This window comes from Nomascus leucogenys, chromosome 23, assembly GCF_006542625.1.
Source record: "Nomascus leucogenys isolate Asia chromosome 23, Asia_NLE_v1, whole genome shotgun sequence".
Taxonomy (NCBI): Eukaryota; Metazoa; Chordata; class Mammalia; order Primates; family Hylobatidae; genus Nomascus; species Nomascus leucogenys.
The window spans coordinates 4,597,064-4,619,761 of record NC_044403.1 but is presented as its reverse complement, the minus strand read 5'-3'; the positions used below and the strand labels follow the sequence as shown (position 1 = coordinate 4,619,761).

At 38.3% G+C, this 22,698-nt stretch overlaps 1 protein-coding gene across 1 annotated transcript in view; it reads right to left on the bottom strand.

Moving 5' to 3' along the window:
• The window catches only part of OVCH1 (ovochymase 1), a 75,603-nt gene that overhangs the window by 47,679 nt on the left and 5,226 nt on the right, over positions 1-22,698 (bottom strand). Inside the window, 10 exon segments of the mRNA XM_003265655.2 lie at positions 1,874-2,002; positions 3,063-3,156; positions 3,942-4,072; positions 4,181-4,313; positions 4,377-4,417; positions 5,677-5,750; positions 13,094-13,196; positions 14,546-14,735; positions 16,494-16,645; positions 21,333-21,428. Coding sequence (XP_003265703.2) covers positions 1,874-2,002; positions 3,063-3,156; positions 3,942-4,072; positions 4,181-4,313; positions 4,377-4,417; positions 5,677-5,750; positions 13,094-13,196; positions 14,546-14,735; positions 16,494-16,645; positions 21,333-21,428 — 1,143 coding nt within the window.

Genomic DNA, 22,698 nt, shown 5'->3' with positions numbered 1-22,698 from the left:
CCTTGGTTTCTTGATATTAATCTCATGGTTTTCCTTATATATTGATGGCTGTTTTCAGTATCAGTCTTTTTTTCAGGATCTCATTGTTTAGCCTGAAAAGATATTGCCAAGGTAATGTTCGTTACTCTATTTTTATTCATCTACATGTAGATGACTTCCAAATTTCTCTCTTCAATCTAAATCTCTTTCCTGAATCCTAGACCTAAGACTTTTAGATATCCCCACTTGGATTTCCCACAAGCTAATATCTACATGTCTTAAATTGAACCAAGTGATTTTAAGAGTCAATACAGTCTTGTTCTTACATTTCTCTATCATCTGGTGGCTTCTATCATTCACCTCGCCATTCAAGCTAGGATCTTGAAAATCATATTTGTGATGCTTAATACTGATTGTCAACTTGATTGGACTGAGGGATACAAAGTATTAATCCTGGGTGTGTCTGTGTGGGTGTTGCCAGAAGAATTTAACATTTGAGTCAGTGGGCTGGGGAAGGCAGATCCACCCTTAATCTGGTGGGCACAATCTAATCAGCTTCCAGCTAACAGGCAGAAAAACATGTAAAGAGAGATGGGTCTAGCCTCCCAGCCTACATCTTTCTTCTGTGCTGGATGCTTGCTGTCCTAGAACATTGGACTCCAAGCTCTTCAGTCTGGGGACTCAGACTGGCTCTTCTTGCTCCTCAGCTTGCAGACAGCCTACTGTGGGACCTTGTGATCATGTAAGTTAATACTTAATAAACACACACACACACACATATATGTATGTATTTGTCCCTCTAAGAGAACCCTGACTAACACTGGACTTGTCTTCCTTCATATATTCCATCCCCACAATACACATAATAAAACAATACATATAGAATAAATTCTTTACAATGATTTTCTCAGTACTTTTCTTGCATGTAAGTTCATTCATAATCTTCCAGGTTACTCTGGAGTCAGAGAGGCCAAATTCTGACTCCACCTCTTGCCAGCTGTGTATCTTTGGGAACACTACTTAACTTCTCAAAGCCTCAGTTCCCTCACTGGTGAGAGGAGAGCAATGCACATAGCTCCTATGTAGGTAAGGAGGAGTAAATGAGATAATGCATGTGAAATGCTTAGTGAATACCTGCTAAGGGCAAGTAATTGAATGTTAGCTAGCTATCCTATCACTCTGGCACTTGTAACTTAATGCCTTATGTTCAACATGATCTCACTCCTGCCTTTTCTATTATTCCCTCCAAAACTCAAAACATGTAGAGTTATTTGTAGTTTTCTTATACATTGTCCATTCTCTTTATTATTATACTTTAAGTTTTAGGGTATATATGCACAATGAGCAGGTTTGTTACATATGTATACATGTGCCATGTTGGTGTGCTGCACCCATTAACTCGTCATTTAGCATTAGGTATATCTCCCAATGCTATCCCTTCCCCCTCCCCCCACCCCACTTCTCCTTTGTTAGGGTTTTTGCATATGATATTCTTTTTGTCTGAGTAGCATGTACTTTATCTTCCAGAGTGCCAGGATACCTATTAATTCTTCAAAACCCCCTAACTTGTAAAACAGAGCCAGCCAATCTCATTTCTGAATTACCTTCTTTAATCCTAATTCTATTCTTTCTGAATGTGGCTCGTGGAATCTTTATGTTCCAGTGGATGCCATTTCTTGAGCATTACCCTGAGGTGCTTGCTAAAGCACAGATTCCTGGGCCCCATCCCAGATCTACAGAATCTAGGTCTCTAGGGGTGGATCCAGAAATCTGCATTTTTGTTATGCTTACCAAGAGGACTGCTATTCTACATTGAAGTAAGCATGGCTAAATTATCTTCCCTGTAACCATTTTCATAAGCAAAAGTCCTTATTACACAAATGTTTATACTCACCTGAGGGCAAAATGGTAAATCTAGCCTCGAAGCCTTGCAAACGATTTCTACCATCATTTTTAAAGTGTATCACCATCATGTTACTAGAACTGAATATTGAAGTGATGGTCAACATTCCACAAAGTTTAGCTGAAAAATTTTAGGAAAGTTTGATTTATGGTTACAATTTTTAAAAAAATCAGAACACAGAGTAAAATAATCACCCAATTTTCTAATCAACCAAATCAGAACACAGAGTAAAATAATCACCCAATTTTCCAATCAACCACTTTAGTTTTCTCCAACTTCAATTTGTATGCACACCCTTACATCTCATGTGAGAATTAAATGTTAGTTTCACAATAACAATGCACTGTAATTTTAATTGCACAGAAAAAGCTCTAAAATAAGGACATTTGATTTCCAGTACGCACGGAAACTCAGCTGGTTATTACTTTGTAGACAATAAGAAGAGGTGAAAAAAAAAAACACCCAAGTTGGTGTATTCCTTCTTCCAAAGAGGACATAAGCATACTTTATAAGAGAGGTAACACTTCAAGTCACTTTCATGGAAACCTCACACTATACATGCACTTTTCTGCAGAATCATAGCATTGTGCTCTCACTAACCTGCCCTTAATGTCTAAATAAATATTCCAAGCCAATCTATAATCCTGGCCTCTAACCCACAAAAACATCTAGCTGAAGGACAGATACTAGGTCCTGAAAAAGTGGTTAGAGGGCTGGACGTTAAATCTTTAAACTCAGTAAATTGTTAGGTCACAATTTAAAGTATATTTGAAGTTTTAAAAGTCTTAAAATTAATTGTCAGACCCACATAGAAATTATAGCCTTTGGTTACTTTTCCTGGACACAAATATCAAAATATCAGCAACAGAAGGAATTAATACAGAAAGAAGGAAGCTGTAAAATTTACCTTAAATAACTGCAGTTTCTCTGAGGACTGCCTTTTCACCTTACATACAGTCTGAAACAATCTTTACATTTTGCACATTTCCATTAAAAACTTTACTGGTGAATTAGTTGCTGGCTCATAGGTTTTAAAGCTAAAGTTGTATGGCATTCTGAGTTTCCAGAGCAAGAAATTCACATTCCCACTCTACCTTATGGTACCCAAAGAAGCCAGCCCATGTTGCCACTACTCTGATTAGTCTAACACTTTCATATTTAAAGGGTGAAGGCTACTTACCTAACTTGTGCTCTTCTTCAGAATCACCATAAATCACAACAGCATCATAAATACAGTTTGGACGAAATTTGACAGCAAAGTCCTCAAATGTCAACTGTACAAATGAAACATAACCAGGGAAATGGTAAAAGAAGAGAAGAGAGAAGCTTAAAGGGTTTTCCTCTGTGTATTTAAAGGCTCTTTGTCACATCCTCGTATGCCTTCACATAGAAGTGTAAATAATTACAGTCTCTTTGAAGGGCAATTTGGCAATGACTACCACGTTTAAATGTGCAAACCCTTTGACCCAGTGAGTCTACTTCTGGGAATTATACATATCCACATGTGTCCAAAGACACTGGCAGATATTCATGGCACCACGGCTGGTATGACCAAAGACTGGAAGCTCAGTAAACACCTGCTAATAGGGAACTGGTTTAATGTGTTCTGAAATATCATACAATATTTTATGCAGTTATTAAAAAGAGCTCTGTGGGCTCATCTGGAAAGATCCTTGAGATATTTTTCAGTGACCACGGCATTGCCAAGCAGCATAAGTACACACATGCGTGCGTGTGCACACACACACACACATATACACACACACATTAGTAAATGCTCAAAATACCTCCCAAGGACACTAGTAAGTTATCAGCGTTTGCCTCCATGGGTAGAATGGGAATCTGATGAGGAGCCTTACTTTTCATTGTATACACTTTTAAACCACTGAAAGTTTTCCAAACCACACACAGAGATCTCTTTTCAGAGTAAAAAAAAATGGCAAATGGCTAAAAGAAGCTCCTAGTCACAATTGCAATTTAACAATCCAGATGAATTAAGTTCTGCCTAACTAACGTAACTCTACCCTTCATGAGGTAGAGCGATTCCTCAGTTGCCTACCTTTATAATGTGTTTCTCTGGAGCAGGAATGAACCAATGACACCTTACGTTACTGGGATACAAATCAGGATACTTGGCAGAGTGATTTGTCCCTTCTTCTACCAATATAGCCAGACTCCCACAACCTGACCCTGTGGAAGCATTGGGGAAATTCAAAGTGAATGGCCAAAGGCATTTTCTCCTCTTCCCCACCCACATCAAGGGAAAATGGCAGGGAATTAAATACCTGAAACACTCACCTGCTTCTGAGTTCTGTACAGCAGTAAAGGTAAGCTCAAAGCCACCGCCACTGTCTTCTGTACCAGAAACAAATGGAACCATGGCCTCACTGGTCTCTGCCAGCAATGGTGAAGGCAATATTTTTCCACAGACCTTACCTTAAAAGAAGAGAAGGAAAGTGAAATAACATTACTAAAAAGTGGTGGAAACTTACACATGTTTTTGTTTTCCATCATCTTCCATGAGAGATCTCTGGTCTAAACACACTGAACTATTCAATGGTCCTTTGATCATTCAACATTCCCTGCTTCAGTGACTTTGCTATTCCAGTCGCCTTCTCAACCCCCTAGTCTCATATGTCCAAATTCTACTCATTCTTCAGGGCCTAACTCAAAATTCAGCTCTCTGATAAACTCTACCCGACAACTACTGGAAATAAGAGCTACCTTTTTTGAATCAGCACAGCACGTTCCCTGCTCTAATGGCATTTCCTACTTTGTTTTACACCTTTGATTACCTCAAACTACAAATTTATTTGGGCAGAGTGCTTTTTCTCAAAAAATGTCCAGTACCTGCTATCTCATATACAGTTAATTTTTTAACAAAGGATTGGTTGAAAGAATAATTACTGTGTAAATAGCAGGGCTGAGCATGAAATAATTTAGACAATAAACATTATAACCCCTAGTACAATACTTTGTCTATAACTTCCTGTCAAATATGTGTGAAGAGACATTTGTCCTAACCATTAGCCTTATAGAGAACTAGAGATCCAGGTCTATACCAGCTGTGGAGAGCTTCTATCACGGTTAACATAGAGTATTTCAACAAAATTAGATATATTGGTTATGTTTATGTGGCTTATAAGAGGTATTCAATAAAATAAATTGAATGACATGAAATGATCAATTGTGTTATGAGAAGGAAATGATATCAAACAATGTAAAGTCCAAAGTGTATGTGTAAATAGATACACCTCTAAGTGCTAATAGAGATTATCTCTAGGTGACAGGGTTATGAATGGTTTCTATTTTCTTCCTTTGGCTCATCTGTATTTATCAAATTTGGTAAACATGTATCCGCTTTTGTGATAAAAGTAATAAAAAAAAATTGCCTCAAAAGGAAGTTTTCCGGCAACTATGACATCAATTGCATTCAATACTGTTAGTGAACTTGAGAAAGGAATGTGGGATCTGGTTCCTAACTTAGAAAAACACTGAAGAGAATGGTCAGCATGTTGACCACTGTCTCCACTCTTACTCCCTCCCCTTAACCCTTCTAGAAGGGAAAAGTCTGTAAGATAAGATCATTGCCCTTGGTACAATAAAATAATTTTTTTTTTATTTTTTTATTTTTTTTGAGTAAAGTGAAAGTAAGTTTATTAGGAAAGTAAAGGAATAAATAATGGCTACTCCATAGGCAGAGCAGCCAGAAATTTTATTTTAGGTCCTTTAGCATCTCTTTGGTCTTTCAGATACTCTAAAATGACAAATAAAAACAAATGTAACACACTTACTAATAAGCACTCCATTACTTGATTGTAAAGATACATAGTCATGATCACATCCAACTTGCTTTTCCATGTCTAAACTTGTAAGTTTTATCAGGATTATTTTATCTTCTGGTACCATTATTTTCCAAACATATAAGCTGGGGTAGGGGAAGGAAAGAAAATTTAATAAATGGCAGAGTCAGATTTGCTAAATAAAATCTAATACCTGTGCTTTAGCTCACAACTCAACAACCATACAATTTTATAGAATACTAGAAGATAAAAGGCAATAGAACATTGTGAGAAAAATTTGTGCTCAAATTAATAACATTTATCTGACAAACAGATGAGTATTAAATGGAGAATGACCAGAAACCACCCCTTAAATTTCATTTAGTTATAAAATGATAGAATTTGGGTGTATAAATTGAAGAAACCTAAGATTCATCTGAGTTATTCACCTAATTAAAATTCATACTATTCACCCAGAGGTTGAATTATGGTTCTCATGAATTATGAATTGACCATGCAGCGTATGCTAACCTTAAATGGCCACATATTCCAAGGTCATCCTAAGTCGCAGTCCCTGGGTTAAAATGTCATCTCTCTAACTCCCAGTAAGGTCAGCTGTGACTTTTTGCTAACGTTTTTAAAAGCATATCTCAACTTGAGATAGTAGTCTTATGTAATTTGACACATAATCCCTTACCTTTATTTTCATACATAAATTTATTATTCAAGAAAATAAATCCTAGTGGGCCATAAATCCTAGCTTCTTCCATGTCTCACCTTTGCCTAAATGCAAAGCAATCTTACCTAGAATCTAACATGTTGGAATTAACTCTTTCCAAAATTCAGCAGTCTTTACCTTAGACCTATTAACAGCCTCACTGCCCTTTATGAATATTAAGGACTTTAGGAATTAGTCAAGTCTTTTATGCCCAGTTTCCAAAAAGCAAACATGAATAATTTTTTTTTTTTTCTTACCAGACATTTCCTTAACTGGCAACTCTTTTTTTTCTTTCTTTTTTTTTTTTTTTTTTTTTTTCTGAGACTGAGTCTCACTCTGTCACCCAGGCTGGAGTGCGGTGGCACAATCTCAGCTCACTGCAACCTACACCTCCCAGGTTCAAGCGATTCTTCTGCCTCAGCCTCCCAAGTAGCTGGTACTACAGGCATGCACCACCATGCCCAGCTGATTTATGTATTTTTAGTAGAGACGGGGTTTCACCATATTGGCCAGGCTGGTCTCGAACTCCTGACCTCATGATCCACCCATCTTGGCTTCCCAAAGTGCTGGGATTACAGGCGTGAGCCACCTTGCCCAGTGGGAAACTCTTTAGTGTTTTTCTATTCAAGTCCATCATCCTGAATATAGATGTAAAAATAAGCTGTCTAAAATATTATAAAGCTCACTTGCTAAGCACTTCAATGGAAAAAAGCACTCCACATCCATCATCCTTTTTGAGATTAATTACATCTCTCTGAGGTAGGCAGGAGAGAAATTATCCCTCTGTTTCCAAATGGGAAAATTGGCATTGATAACAAAAGATTCATCACATCTCTTGTATAAGTGGAACTGTAGTTTAGGCTTTATGACTTCAAAGGCCAGTACTTTCTCAAATTGTTCCATCATCTAATTATTTTCGGCCTCAAAATCTCTAGCTGAAAGATGAAAAATAGGTTTCAAATCTATGCCAACTTTGATTTATTATTAGTGATTGCTGTGTTAAAAGGATTTTGAAGTCTGGTCAAGCTAAGTGAGAGAGGGGTCCCCAAACTAACCATTGATCTATTAATTCAAATAATCTATGGAGCATTTATTATGTGCCAGGCACTGATCTAGGCTCTGAGAAATGCGATGTCTCTCATGGGTATGAAAGGAAGGAGGGCAACCTGGGTGGTGTCTGGTGTCTGTCATTTCTGAGAATCTAGCTACCACCTACCAGAATACAGAGAGGCTTGGAGGGACTGTGTAACTCTCTCCTCCTTCTTTATATTATCTCTGTCTCCCTTATGATTTCCTAGTTAGCTCCAGGTGGAATTCACAAAACCCTTTCACTATCTAAGGCTACTCAGCATGCTGAAGAAGTCACTGACTATGCAAATTGGCCCTATACCTCATTTCTAAAACACAATTTTTTCACATTTGCACATTCTAAAATTAGAATTCATCTTACAAAGGAGTCTTACAATTTCTGTGGACCTGAATTGAAAGAGTTCTTCCGGGCAGAATCTGTATACACTGCTGTCAGTCACGTTGCACACTATCAACTTCACAGTGCCGAATTTTCTGCTCGACATGTTTTGGCCTATACTTGAGGTGTGAATTTAGATGGTAGATCTGCACAAGTATTAACCTGTGGTTCAAATTCTCAAATAGTTTTTTACCTCTCCCTACATCTAGTGCCAAGGTTGAGGCATGTAACCTTCCATGTGGGTGGGTTTACACCTTGTTTAGCCTTACACTGAAGAGAGTCTTTGGTGACTCAGCCTTATATGAACCTATCTTAGGAATTTTGTTTTCTCCTATTGAAGCTGTATTTCACAATGAATTTTTTTGTCTTGATTTATTGAAATATAGTACAAATAGATGCTAATACTAATTGGGTTTTACTGCTACTGAAAGTCTTCTTAATCTCTGGTTGACTCCTTACTTTAGTCCCTATAAACTATTTATATCTTAAATATTTTATCTCTACTTCATCTTCTAAAGTTGAAGCAATTAAAATCTTGTGTGATAACTAAGACATCCAGTGTAAATTCCTTCAACTTTCCTATAGATTACCTTCTTTGTTGCTTTCCCAGAAAAGGAATTATTCTGCCCTCTTTTCAATGCCAAACCTTCTTTATTTGTTGTGTTCTCAGAAAGCTTACTTCACATTTCTGTGTTTCCTATGACTGTTGACTCTCACTCTCTCTGTCCGTAAGCACAGTTGAGTCTACTTTATCAAAACAAAGTGCCTCTCTTGACCCTACTGTCTAAAAGCCACCACCCCAATGTTTTCATCTCAGACAACAGTTCTATTCTTCCAAAAGCTCAGGTTAAAAACTCTTAGGTTACTCATATGGGGATGTCATTCTCCCTCAAAACCCAAACTGTCAACTCATCAGCAAATCCTATGGCCCTACCACTCTTCACCACCTCTACAAATGTGGTCAAAGCTAGATTTTTACCTGGATGACTACATCATCTTTTACCTGGATTATTGCAGTAGTTGGTCTCCCAGCTTGTGGTCTTGCCTGCCTACAGTCTATCTGCAACCCAGTAATAAAAGTGATCTTTCTGAAATGTGTCAGATCATGATCTTCCTCTGTTCAAAATCCTCCAATGGCTCTCTAGCTCCGTTACAGTAAACTCCAAAGTTCTTTGCATGCCCCGTAAGTCCTAAAGAATTTGGCCACATTGCCCCTCTCCAGCCACTCAACTCTGGCTCTCTGGTCAATTTGCTATTCCCCAAATATACCAAATGTATTCTTGTCTCACACCTACCATTCCTTCTGCCTGGAATATTCCTTTCCAAAGTGATCATATAATTCCCTCCCTTGCTTTATCCAAGTCTTTTTTTCAAGTATCATCTTTGTAATGTGGTCTTCCCTAAGCACCCTCTCTGATATTGTATACTTTCATTCTCCACTCCCCTTTCTTGCCTTATTTTTGGTATAGCATTTACTACCTTCTACTACTACATGTAACCTTTAAAAATTATCCCATTTCCACCTTCGAACTTGCCCCACAAAGGGAAACATTTTTGTGTGTTTCATTCACTGCTGTATCTCTAGCACCTAAGACAGTGTCTCACACATCCTAAGGGTTCAATAAAAATTTGTTGATAATTTGGGATACTAAATTTTCAAAAGTCACTTAATCCACTATGAACGTGGTTGCTGATCCTACAGTTCTGCTCAGTTCAAGAAGTTTGAGTTTCCATATGCGATGGCATTTGATCTGATTTTTACTTCTAAAATAACCCTTCTTCTCTTGAAACTTTTTCTTGCAGAGATCTCTGAAATGCTTAATTGTCTAAGTTGGGTCACTGTATTTGAGGGTAAGCAGGCTGCCATCTGCATATCTCTTACCCAATATATAAATACTTTGCTCAAATATCCACTTATCAAGAGCATTGATTACTTCCTGAAGCAGGCTAGTTAATCTCAGAAATCACTCAAACAAGAAATGACTTAATATTGAATTGAACTCTGCCTTCTAACTTCAACCCAGTGGTCTTAGTTTTCAGCTCTGCAATTATTCAAAACAAGTCTAACTCTGCTTCTTTAGTAGCCTCTAAGATAAATCAAGACACTTCCCTCCTCCTCTTCAGTCTTCTTTGGATCAAAAAATACTATGGTTCCTATAACCATACCTCTCAAAACATTGTTCTGAATTTTTCCCATCTTGGTCATTTTCCTTCAGACAAATTCTGGCTTATCAATCTCCCTGTCTAAAGACTGTACCCTAGAGGCCCTAGAGGTCCCTGAGACTCTAATGAAAGAGTTTCTTAAAATCTTGTTCTAAATATCATTTTAATAGCTTAAGCAAAGGTGGCAAAAGCTTTATTGGCATTCTATCATCACAAGTTTGCCTGAGACAAAGTCAAGTTTAGACCATTAAGCCTTTTAAATTATGAGCTGAAATTAAGCCACATCTTTTCTATCTGTACTTGAAATAAATATTTATATTCATTTTACATTAGTTTTGAAAGTTATAATCTTTCCATCATTTTAGTTTTAGCATACCCATTGGCTGTAGCATAAGGTCTAATCTCTCTGCATGGAACTCAAGGTCCTCTGCAATTAAGTCCTGATCATCCTTTCTATCCTCATCATCCACTGCTACCCCAGTTCCCATTCACATTGTTGTCCAGTCACAGTGGGATACTCAAAACCCAAAAACCCTAATCTTCCCCACCTCCTTGACATTGCTTATACCTAATTCTCTTGGGCTAGAATGACCTCTTCCTGCCTCTCCATCTGTTGAAATCTTCAGTATTATACCAAAGACCTCATGAGCTATAAAATCGTAACTATCCTTCAACGCCTCATTTCAATGCCATCTTTTCCACTATAACACTTACATCTCTCCCCACACTTCTAACCACTCCGCACACACCTTAAAAACCACACCAAAGAGAATTGGTCTCTATCTTTTACAGTGTGCACTTTCTTGGATGGTGTGAATTATAAAGCTTATTTCCTCTTGTAGTATAGTTGTTTTTGTCTAGCTCTTTCTACCAGATTATAAACGTGTAGAACTGCCATCTTTGTAGTACACTATTCAATTCTCAGTACAATTTTAAAAATAAATTTAGATCACTTAAGAGAATGAGATACTTGCAGAAAGATTTTCTAAAGCTTAAAGATATTTTTAGCAATATTTAGATATCTTTTAGAGGACAGGGTATGTAGAAAATTCGTAAAAAGATGCTGAAGCTTATAAGACATGAACTATTTTCCATCTTCTAGGTGATGCTAAGCAAAATATCACCATGATTATAGAAATAAATGTGACAGAATTAATCACTAAATCCCATAGCAATCTCATTGCCAGACGCTGTTAGTATTACGTATTTGAATACATCAATTCAAGTAAACTTTAGTTGAATAACTATTCAGGTTGATGATTTACTTTAATGAGTAAATATTCACCAACCAAAAAATATCAGATGAAATAGATACTTTTATATTTGAACTGGAGATACTAGATAAAAATGCCAAAATAAGCCAAGTTGTGGTGGCATGCACCTGTAATCCCTACTACTTAGTAGGCCAGGGTGGGAAGTTCCCTTAAGCCCAGGAGTTCGAGCCCAGCCTGGGCAATGTAGGGAGACTCTGTCTCAAAAAAAAAAAAAAAAAATTGTCAAAGTAGAGTGTTTTAAACTGCCCCATTTTGTGGGAGGAAAAGCCCCAGGAATCATTCCTATGTAGGATACGTACCAATTATGAGAATAGTAGTCTCCTTTGGAATGGGGGTAACGGATCTTCCCACTTTCTCCAAATAACACTGTCCCCTGAGGTTTACAATCTTCAAAAACATGGGAAACAAGCCGATCATTTGCCTCACCCATAGACAACATTTCAAAACGATAACAGAGGCCAGCCTGAAGCTGTACAATTTATATTATTCATTTCAGTGATATTTATGGGAATGCAAATATTTTTAGAGGCTATGATTTAGATATTGTATTTGCAAACAGACTTTAAAAACATTTCTGAATTCACCATAATTTGAATCAAAATTAAAACTTTTTAAAACATTTCTTCAGATTTAACATTTATCCAACTTTCCCATCTCTTTCTAGGCTCTCTTGTATAAGGTTAAATACCTCTGTATAAAGATGCTAAAGTACAATTTAAGAAGCTGAGGCAGTTGCATCACTTGAGGTCAGGAGTTTGAGACCAAGCCTGGCCAACATTAGCCAGGTGTGGTGGTCCATGCCTGTGGTCCTAACTACTCAGGAGACTGAGGCAGGAGAATTGCTTGAACCCAGGAGGCAGAGTGCATGCCACTGCACTCCAGCTTGGGTGGAGAACAAGACTGTCTTTAAAAAAAAAAAAAAAAAAAAAAAAAGATGTTAAATAAGCCGGGTGCAGTGGTTCATGCCTGTAATCCCAGCACCAGCACTTTGGGAGGCCAAGGTGGGTGGATCATCTGGGGTCAGGAGTTCGAGACCAGCCTGGCCAACATGGTGAAATCCTGTCTCTACTAAAAATACAAAAATTGCCAGGCACCGTGGCAATCACTCCTGTAATCCCAGCACTTTGGGAGGCCGAGGCAGGCAGATTATGAGGTCAGGAGATCGAGACCACCCTGGCTAACACGGTGAAAACCCGTGTCTACTAAAAGTGCAAAAAATTAGCCGGGCGTGGTGGCGCGTGCCTGTAGTCCCAGTTACTCTGGAGGCTGAGGCAGGAGAATGGCATTAACCCAGGAGGTGGAGGTTGCAGTGAGCCGAGATCGTGCCACTGCACTCCAGCCTGGGAGACACAGCATGAGACTCTGTCTCAAAAAAAAAAAAAAAAACATTAGCTGGGCATGGTGGAGGGTGCTGTAGTCCTAGCTACTTGGGAGGCTGAGGCAGGAGAATCGCTTGAACCCAGGAGGCAGAGGTTACAGTGAGCAGAGACTGCTTGCCACTGCACTCCAGCCTGGGTGACACAGTAAGACTCCATCTCAAAATAAATAAAATAAAATAAAATAAATAAATAAATGGATACAGCTTTTAGCAATGGCATGGAAAGTCTCCCTCATTCACTCAAAAGTTTTAGATGCCAGGGTCAGGTTTTAAATGTTGGAGCCTATGTATGAATATGAGCAGGGCATTTAAAGTTTACATTTGAAAATTTAAATAAAACTCAGATTGTGAATATGGTACAATTCTCCTGTTTGCTTTCCTCTGATGACTTTTTTCAAGTCAGCTTCCTTCTCTAATTAGAACCACACATACCCTCTCCTCTCTGGCTTCCATTCACTTCTTGGACAGAACTCAGGGCCTTTGTTATATACCTTGGGCCCACTTTTGAGAGGGGTTGGCCCCGATCCAAACCTGTAGAAGGTATAAGGAGTTAGTGCCTTTCCCAATAATAATCATTTAAATAAAACATTTTTAATAATGTGACGTTAAAAGAATATTAAGAATTATAACTTCTACCAAAATCAACGCAGAGGGAATCTTTTCTCAGAGTCAGTGACCCACTATGTCTTTTAAAAAAGGCTAAAGGTCTATATGGAAGCAGAAATTGATTTGATTTGATGGTTAGTGTGGTTTTAAAAATAAGATGTGAAATATTCAATTCTCTGATTTTTAAGAGTTAAGAAAACTCAATTTAACCCTATTTCCAAAGCATAGCCAGTTCTGGAAAGAGATAGGGGAAGATGAACTAGAAAAAAATAGGCAAATAGAAGATGGGAAGCTTAGAAGATTATCCTAAGGAAGCATTATTTAAATAAATCACTTATCACGTTCTGATGTTCATTTCACTGGAATTAACCATTAATGTCTGATTTCACTGCTCTTGTAAAATCTCGTTGTTACCATTTATCTTTGTTCAGGGCTTTTAAACCTTGTCAACTTGCCCTTCCAGGTGATCAAAATGGAACACAATTGCTACCAGAAGAGAACTGCTCCCCTGCAGCAGAGCAGTGAGGAGGCCTTTTACATCTAAGACCAAAGGAAAGTCTGTGGCAGTCTGAGGAAGTGCTGGCCTGTAGTAGGATCCACAACACCACTTCTAAAAGCCCTTAGTCAGGTGGCTGCCCTTGGACTGCCATGAGAAAGGGATGGAGGATGGAGAGAGTGCTATGTTCTGGGGCTCTGGGTCTTGTCATTTTAAAAAAATGTTTGGTTTCTACATTCAACTGCTTGTTCCTGAAAGCTGTGTTCTCTCAGGCCTCTTTCATTCTGCAGACAACAGGTTTGGTATCTCCAGGCCCACATTTTCCTAATCTAGATTTTAGTGTCACACAGCCAAATTAACTCTGGAAGGCCTCCCTCATTTTTTCACTGTTGCCAAGTAAGTTAACGAGGTTGAATGGGCAAAGTGGGAGATGAGTGATTTATTTTTAGTAGTATTAAGTAGTACAGAGAAAAATCATGTCAACTGAAAAAATGAAGAAAGAATCCCTGATGAGTCTATTCTCAAGGTCTGTTAATAAAATCTCGTAAATGCAAAAAGGCATCTCATGAAAATTTTATACAGGGATTTGGTTTGTTCAAGTTATATTGACAGATTTCTGTAGTCAGGGTTTCAGAGACACAAGTATGTACATTGGACTAAGAATTTAAAACCAGCCTCATTCTTGCTTTGTTCTAAAGCTTAGTTCTGATAATATCGCAACATAGCAGAGTAACTACCCTTGAGTTAGGATGAGATGAGGAAGAAAGAATTCACCTACCTGTGAACAGGTTTTGAGTGATAAAAGCCATCAACTCAGACACTTTGGAGAAAATGCCAAGTGATGCCTTCATATGGTTGTTTCTTACAGAAGCTGAACCTCCAGCACAACCAGCTACCCAGGAAGTTATCCCAGCAAGAATCCAGATTCCACCACCTCTTCTACAAACCAGTGGTCCTCCAGAGTCCCCCTTTCATGGTACAAAAAAAGAGAAAATTTGAAAATAGCCACAGTGTAAAATATTTCATCATTTCTGTAAACATCAGTACTCATCACAAAGTGAAAAGAGGTAGAGGCAAAGAAGTTCACTAGTCATCGTCCATCAGCTTTTTGTTTATCCATTTTCTTGTGTCCTTATCATTAGTTTCAAGGCAAAATCTTTTCATGAAGATAAAATCTCTTTATACTTATTGGCTGCAATCTTGTCAGGTTAACAATTTCTCTTCCTCCTCTTTTTTTTTTTTTAAACTACCATGTACATTCTAAAAATCGTTGGAATGGAGGTAGTTATAAATAGATGATTCTACTATAGCTTGTCACCTGGAATTGCTAGGAAAGACTAGGTCATCTTCCAGTCCTGTAGAGCATCAGTGAATAGATACCTCAAGATAGTTCAAGGCCTCAAAGCTTTAAAAACAGAAAGCCTGGGCAGGGCACATGGTTCATGCCTGTAATCCCAGCACTTTGGGAGGCGGGGCTGGTGTATCACCTGAGGTCACGAATTCAAGACCAGCCTGACCAACATGGTGAAACACTGTCTCTACTAAAAATACAAAAAAAATTAGCTGGGTGTGGTGGTGGGTGCCTATAATCCCAACTACTCAGGAGGCTGAGGCAGGAGAATCGCTTGAACGTGGGAGGCAGAGGTTGCCATGAGCCAAGATTGCGTCATTGCACACTCCAGTCTGGGCAAGAGAGCGAGACTCCATCTCAAAAAACAAAAACAAAAAACAAAAACAAAAACAAAAAAAAAAAAGGAAAGGACCACTTTGGCTCTTATGCTACAGAATAAAGAACCCAAGATTTTAGGATTGCATCTTCAATAACATTCCAGGATCTATGCTGCTTTAAGCCTATGTTTCAGACAACATTGTGTCAGATTAAACTCTTCTCAAAAGGTGTAGAGGGCTTCATCCAAAAAAGGATTGCCTGTAATTAATGCAGATAGGAAAAAGCACCTTTAGCCTATCTGTTTTCCAATTTAGAAAGCGGTGTAAGTGTAAATTTCAACCTCCTCCCTCCCAAACTCCTGTCATCGCCTCGAAGAAAAACTCAAAAATCCTTCCAACAGATAATTTCAGAGAGCTTCCCTCAACATTTTCAAGCTGCTTTTTGGCAAAGGATAATGACTCCTTACTGCTCCACCTTAAAAGAGAAGATAATTTACTTGGAAGACCTATCTAAAACTTAAAACTCATGTGTTTCACAAATTGGTCTCCTTGTCCCCTCTAAATATCTTGTGAAGATTGGTATTCATTGTGAAGTTGTGTCAGTGTTGGGAGATTGTGGTCATTCCCAATATCTCTTACACAACAGTGACTAAAGCTATATATCTTCAGTCAAACTTTGTGCAAATATATTCTGTACCAAAGGAAAAAAAATCCACATGCTTAACAATATGTGAAGTGAAGAATTCATAGCTAGACCTAATAAGATTGTGAAAGTGGTCATCTTGCTTGATTCCATTAGGTTGCACGTGTTGAAACTAACCCCTTTTGCCAACCCACCAAAATAAAAGAAGTGTAGGGGTAGGAATGGACGTGGAGACAGGAAATAATTCTTTCTGCTCAGGTCAAGCACACTTCTTCAGTAGAAATCAGATGAAAAGATGAAAGGAAAAAGAATTTTGACACAGTAACAGAAGAAACATGAGCTTCTTTTGGGGAAAGGCAGAATCTACTTTCACCCACATGTTACTGAACAGCTAGGCTGGTTTACACTTTTGTACCTGGCAGGTGTCCATTCCCCCATCAGGGAAGCCGGCACACAGCATGGTCCTTCCCAGGGGAGGGAGGTTCATGCTCTTGAGCACAGTATTACACGTTCTGTCATCCATAATGGGAAGTTCCATTTCTTGTAGGACATTTGAATATTCTGATGCTGTAGAGAGAGGACAGATAAGTTAGTACACAATATCCTCATGGAAACAAGTTAATGAGAAGTCTACAAGTTTGGAACTATTTCAAACAGATTTTTAACCACATGTAGAAGTAATTGTTTTTAGGTGTGAATCATATTCACTTCTTCTAAAAATCAGATATGTGGCAGAGGACATTTTTTAAAAGTTCAGCAGATTTTTAAGGTAACATAGGCTATTGTACAATTGTGGCTGCTCTAAACAAATGCTTAAATGTTTCCCCAAGAGAGGAAAACTTTGGTCAATATAGCAATGTTTTATAAAAATGATTTATTTTATTATTATTATACTTTAAGTTTTACGGTACATGTGCACAATGTGCAGGTTTGTTACATATGTATACATGTGCCATGTTGGTGTGCTGCACCCATTAACTCGTCATTTAGCATTAGGTATATCTCCTAATGCTATCCCTCCCCACTACCCCCACCCCACAACAGTCCCCGGAGTGTGATGTTCCCCTTCCTGTGTCCATGTGTTCTCATTCTTCAATTCCCACCTACGAGTGAGAACATGCGGTGTTTGGTTTTTTGTCCTTGCGATAGTTTGCTGAGAATGATGGTTTCCAGTTTCATCCATGTCCCTACAAAGGACATGAACTCATCATTTGTTATGGCTGCATAGTATTGCATGGTGTATATGTGCCACATTTTCTTAATACAGTCTATCATTGTTGGACATTTGGCTTGGTTCCAAGTCTTTGCTATTGTGAATAGTGCCACAATAAACATACGTGTGCATGTGTGTTTATAGCAGCATGATTTATAATCCTTTGGGTATATACACAGTAATGGGATGGCTGGCTGGGTCAAATGGTATTTCTAGTTCTAGATCCCTGAGGAATCGCCACACTGACTTCCACAATGGTTGAACTAGTTTACAGTCCCACCAACAGTGTAAAAGTGTTCCTATTTCTCCACATCCTCTCCAGCACCTGTTGTTTCCTGACTTTTGAATGATGGCCATTCTAACTGGTGTGAGATGGTATCTCATTGTGGTTTTGATTTGCATTTCTCTGATGGCCAGTGATGATGAGCATTTTTTCATGTGTTTTTTGGCTGCATAAATGTCTTCTTTTGAGAAGTGTCTGTTCATACCCTTTGCCCACTTGTTGATGAGGTTGTTTTTTTCTTGAAAATTTGTTTGAGTTCATTGTAAATTCTGGATATTAGCCCTTTGTCAGAGGAGTAGGTTGAAAAAATTTTCTCCCATTCTGTAGGTTGCCTGTTCACTCTGATGATAGTTTCTTTTGCTGTGCAGAAGCTCTTTAGTTTAATTAGATCCCATTTGTCAATTTTGCCATTGCTTTTGGTGTTTTAGACATGAAGTCCTTGCCCATGCCTATGTCCTGAATGGTATTGCCTAGGTTTTCTTCTAGGGTTTTTATGGTTTTAGGTCCAACATGTAAGTCTTTAATCCATCTTGAATTAATTTTTCTATGAGGTGTAAGGAAGGGATCCAGTTTCAGCTTTCTACATATGGCTAGCCAGTTTTCCCAGCACCATTTGTTAAATAGGGAATCCTTTCCCCATTGCTTTTGTCAGGTTTGTCAAAGATCAGATAGTTGTAGATATGCGGCATTATTTCTGAGGGCTCTGTTCTGTTCCATTGGTCTACATGTCTGTTTTGGTACCAGTACCATGCTGTTTTGGTTACTGTGGCCTTGCAGTATAGTTTGAAGTCAGGTAGTGTGATGCCTCCAGCTTTGTTCTTTTGGCTTAGGATTGACTTGGTGATGCGGGCTCTTTTTTGGTTCCATATGAACATTAAAGTAGTTTTTTCCAATTCTGTGAAGAAAGTCATTGGTAGCTTGATGGGGATGGCACTGAATCTATAAATTACCTTGGGCAGTATGGCCATTTTCACAATATTGATTCTTCCTACCCATGAGCATGGAATGTTCTTCCATTTGTTTGTATCCTCTTTTATTTCATTGAGCAGTGGTTTGTAGTTCTCCTTGAAGAGGTCCTTCACATCCCTTGTAAGTTGGATTCCTAGGTATTTTATTCTCTTTGAAGCAATTGTGAATGGGAGTTCACTCATGATTTGGCTCTCTGTTTGTCTGTTATTGGTGTATAAGAATGCTTGTGATTTTTGTACATTGATTTTGTATCCTGAGACTTTGCTGAAGTTGCTTATCAGCTTAAGGAGATTTTGGGCTGAGATGATTGGGTTTTCTAGATATACAATCATGTGATCTGCAAACAGGGACAATTTGACTTCCTCTTTTCCTAATTGAATACCCTTTATTTCCTTCTCCTGCCTGATTGCCCTGGCCAGAACTTCCAACACTATGTTGAATAGGAGTGGTGAGAGCTGGCATCCCTGTCTTGTGCCACTTTTCAAAGGGAATGCTTCCAGTTTTTGCCCATTCACTGTGATATTGGCTGTGAGTTTGTCATAGATAGCTGTTATTATTTTGAGATACGTCCCATCAATACCTAATTTATTGAGAGTTTTTAGCATGGAGGGTTGTTGAATAAAAGCTAATAGAAGGCAAGAAATAACTAAGATCAGAGCAGAACTGAAGGAAACAGAGACACAAAAAACCCTTCAAAAAATTAATGAATCCAGGAGCTGGTTTTTTGAAAAGATCAACAAAATTGATAGACCGCTAGCAAGACTAATAAAGAAGAAAAGAGAAAACAATCAGACGCAATAAAAAATGATAAACGGGATATCACCACTGATCCCACAGAAATACAAACTACCATCAGAGAATACTATAAACACCTCTATGCAAATAAACCAGAAAATCTAGAAGAGATGGATAAATTCCTCAACACATACACCCTCCCAAGACTAAACCAGGAAGAAATTGAATCTCTGAATAGACCAATAACAAGCTCTGAAATTGAGGCAATAATCAATAGCTTACCAACCAAAAAAAGTCCAGGACCAGATGGATTCACAGCCGAATTCTACCAGAGGTACAAAGAGGAGCTGGTACCATTCCTTCTGAAACTATTCCAATCAATAGAAAAAGAGGGAATCCTCCCTAACTCATTTTATGAGGCCAGCATCATCCTGATACCAAAGCCACGCAAAGACACAACCAAAAAAGAGAATTTTAGACCAGTATCCTTGATGAGCATTGATGCAAAAGTCCTCAATAAAATACTGGCAAACCGAATCCGGCAGCACATCAAAAAGCTTATCCACCATGATCAAGTGGGCTTCATCCCTGGGATGCAAGGCTGGTTCAACATATGCAAATCAATAAATGTAATCCAGCATATAAACAGAACCAAAGACAAAAACCACATGATTATCTCAATAGATGCAGAAAAGGCCTTTGACAAAATGATTTTTTTTGAGACAAGGTGTCCCTCTGTCACTCAGGCTGGAGTGCAATGGTACAATCAAGGCTCACTGTAGCCTCAACCTCCTGGGAGCAAGTGATTCTCCCACCTCAGTTTCCCAAGTAGCTGGGACTACAGGCATGCCACCGTGATTCCCTAATTTTTTAATTTTTTTTTTTTTTTTTTTTTTTTTTTTTTTTTGTGGTGACAAGGTCTTCCTATGTTATCCAGGCTGGTCTGGAACTGCTGGGCTCCCATCCTCCTGCCTTGGCTTCCCAAAGTGCTAAGATTACAGGCGTGAGTCAGTGCACCCTGCTTAAAATTCTTTATAAAATAAAAAATCAGCCGGGCGCGGTGGCTCACGCTTGTAATCCCAGCACTTTGGGAGGCCGAGGCGGGTGGATCACGAGGTCAGGAGATCGAGACCACGGTGAAACCCCGTCTCTACTAAAAATACAAAAAATTAGCCGGGCGTGGCGGCGGGCGCCTGTAGTCCCAGCTACTCGGAGAGGCTGAGGCAGGAGAATGGCGTGAACCCGGGTGGCGGAGCTTGCAGTGAGCCGAGATCGCGCCACTGCACTCCAGCCTGGGTGAGAGAGTGAGACTCCGTCTCAAAATAAATAAATAAATAAATAAAAATAAATTAAAGATCATAATGTATTGTTGTCAAGCTTTGAGGTATAGTTGACAAATAAAAATTGTATTTATTCAAGGAGTACAAAGTGATGTTTTAATAATGTATACATTGCAAAATGATTACCATAATCATGCTAATTAACATTACATCACCTCACAGAGTTAACTTTTTTGTAGTGAGAATACTTAACATTTACTCTCTTGGCGAATTTCAAGTATTCAATATATTAACTATAGTTCCCATGCAGTATATTGGATTTCCAGAACTTACTTGTCATACAGTTCCACATTTACACCCTTTGAACCACATCTTTCCATTTCTCTCACTCTCAAATCCCCGGTAATCACCCTTCTACTTTTTGTTTCTCAGTCTGACTTTTTAAAAAAGTCACAATATTAAAGACAAAGAAGCTTAACTATTGTTGCTATTTCCTGATCACCCTTTTGCCTTATTCCTCCTCATCTATCACAGCTCTATCCAGCTTCCTTTATCTGCCATACCTAACCAAATTGGCAGCAGCAGGAGTGATGTGAATAGCCTTTTTAAAAATATGAGCCTTTCAATGCTGAGGACTACCAGAAATCTTTGTTGTGTCAGAAATCAGTGATAAAAAATGATAAATGTACTACTCATGGTCAACAAAATTATTTCTGCTTCCCCTGGACATACAGAGACGTGGAAGAAGTATTAAGTCATTTTGGTGTCTCTTACTTTTGGAAATCTTGCCCCATCCACTGGACAAGCAAAGAATTCCTGGTTCAACTTTATCATCACTGTCAGGAAGACAGATTGGCTGAACAGCACTTCCTGAGAAAACAACAACAAAGGCGTGAGGTTCATGGATAAATACGTCATGTTGAATATATTTGGAAAAGTGAAATCTCTTGATTTCATGGCTTCTACACTTTCTTCCTAAATGTAATGGTGACATATTTTAAGTTTTGGCCCCTCCATATAAAACTGTTTTGTATTTATAGAAATTTTGAGAAATGCAGAAAAAGTAAAACAAGGAAAAACATAAGGCTAATTGTTCTGCACACCACCATGAGCCCCCTAATCTACTAACATTTTAGACTATGCCTTTGTTTTGAAAGGGTAGTTTTTCACTTGACAGTTATTGAGCACAAATCCAGAGGAATTAGCCAGGCCGCTGCCTTTGAGAGATTGAATTGATCTTTAAGATCCTAGAAATTTAACTGGCCATGAGAGGAGCTGTAAAGAACCTGGGAAGTTTAGAAAAAATATGGATAATGGTGGGAAGAGACTGTAATTCAAGAGAAAGTGGCTGAGGACTGATCACAATTGATATCCAAATCTTTAGAAAAAAGCCCAGTAACTCCAACTATGATACAAAAAATAATTTTATATCTAGACATTGCTGAAAATGTAGCACACTAAAAACAAAGAATGGATCTCAAAAAAATCTAGAAGGAAAAAAACATATTACCAAAAATGGAATGTTATTGATTTCTCAACAGCAGTAAGCGAATGTTAGAAGACAGTAGAACAAGATGATCAAATGTGGCAAGCACTCTTTTAGATCTCAACGAATGAACAGAAAGAAAAATATCTCTGTCTTGGTAGAACCTACATGAGTGTGTATATTTGTGTTTGTGTGTTGGGTGAGGGGAGAAGAAACAAACAGCAAATATAATACATTGTTCAGTGGTAAATACATGCCATGGAAAAATAATAGGACAAAGGAGATAAGTGGAGATTAGGGAGAATGGCATGGAAGATGTCATTTTAAGTATGATGGTCATGGAAAGTCTCATTGAGCAGGTGACACCTGAGCAAAGTCTTGAAGCTGAGGAAAGGAATCATGTAGTTATCTGGGTGGAAGTCATTTGATGAAGAAACAGTCCTTGCTACAGGATCATGCATATATATTTAGGGGACAGTGGGAGGCCAGGATGACTGGAGCAGATTAAGTAAGCTTCATTAAAAAAAAAAAACAAATCAGAGTTTAGATATAGGACTAGAAAAGAGGGTATGTCAGATAATAATGACATTGATTTTCATCTAAATGTAATGGAGAACCATTGAAGTGATTTGAATAGGGTGACATAACCTGATT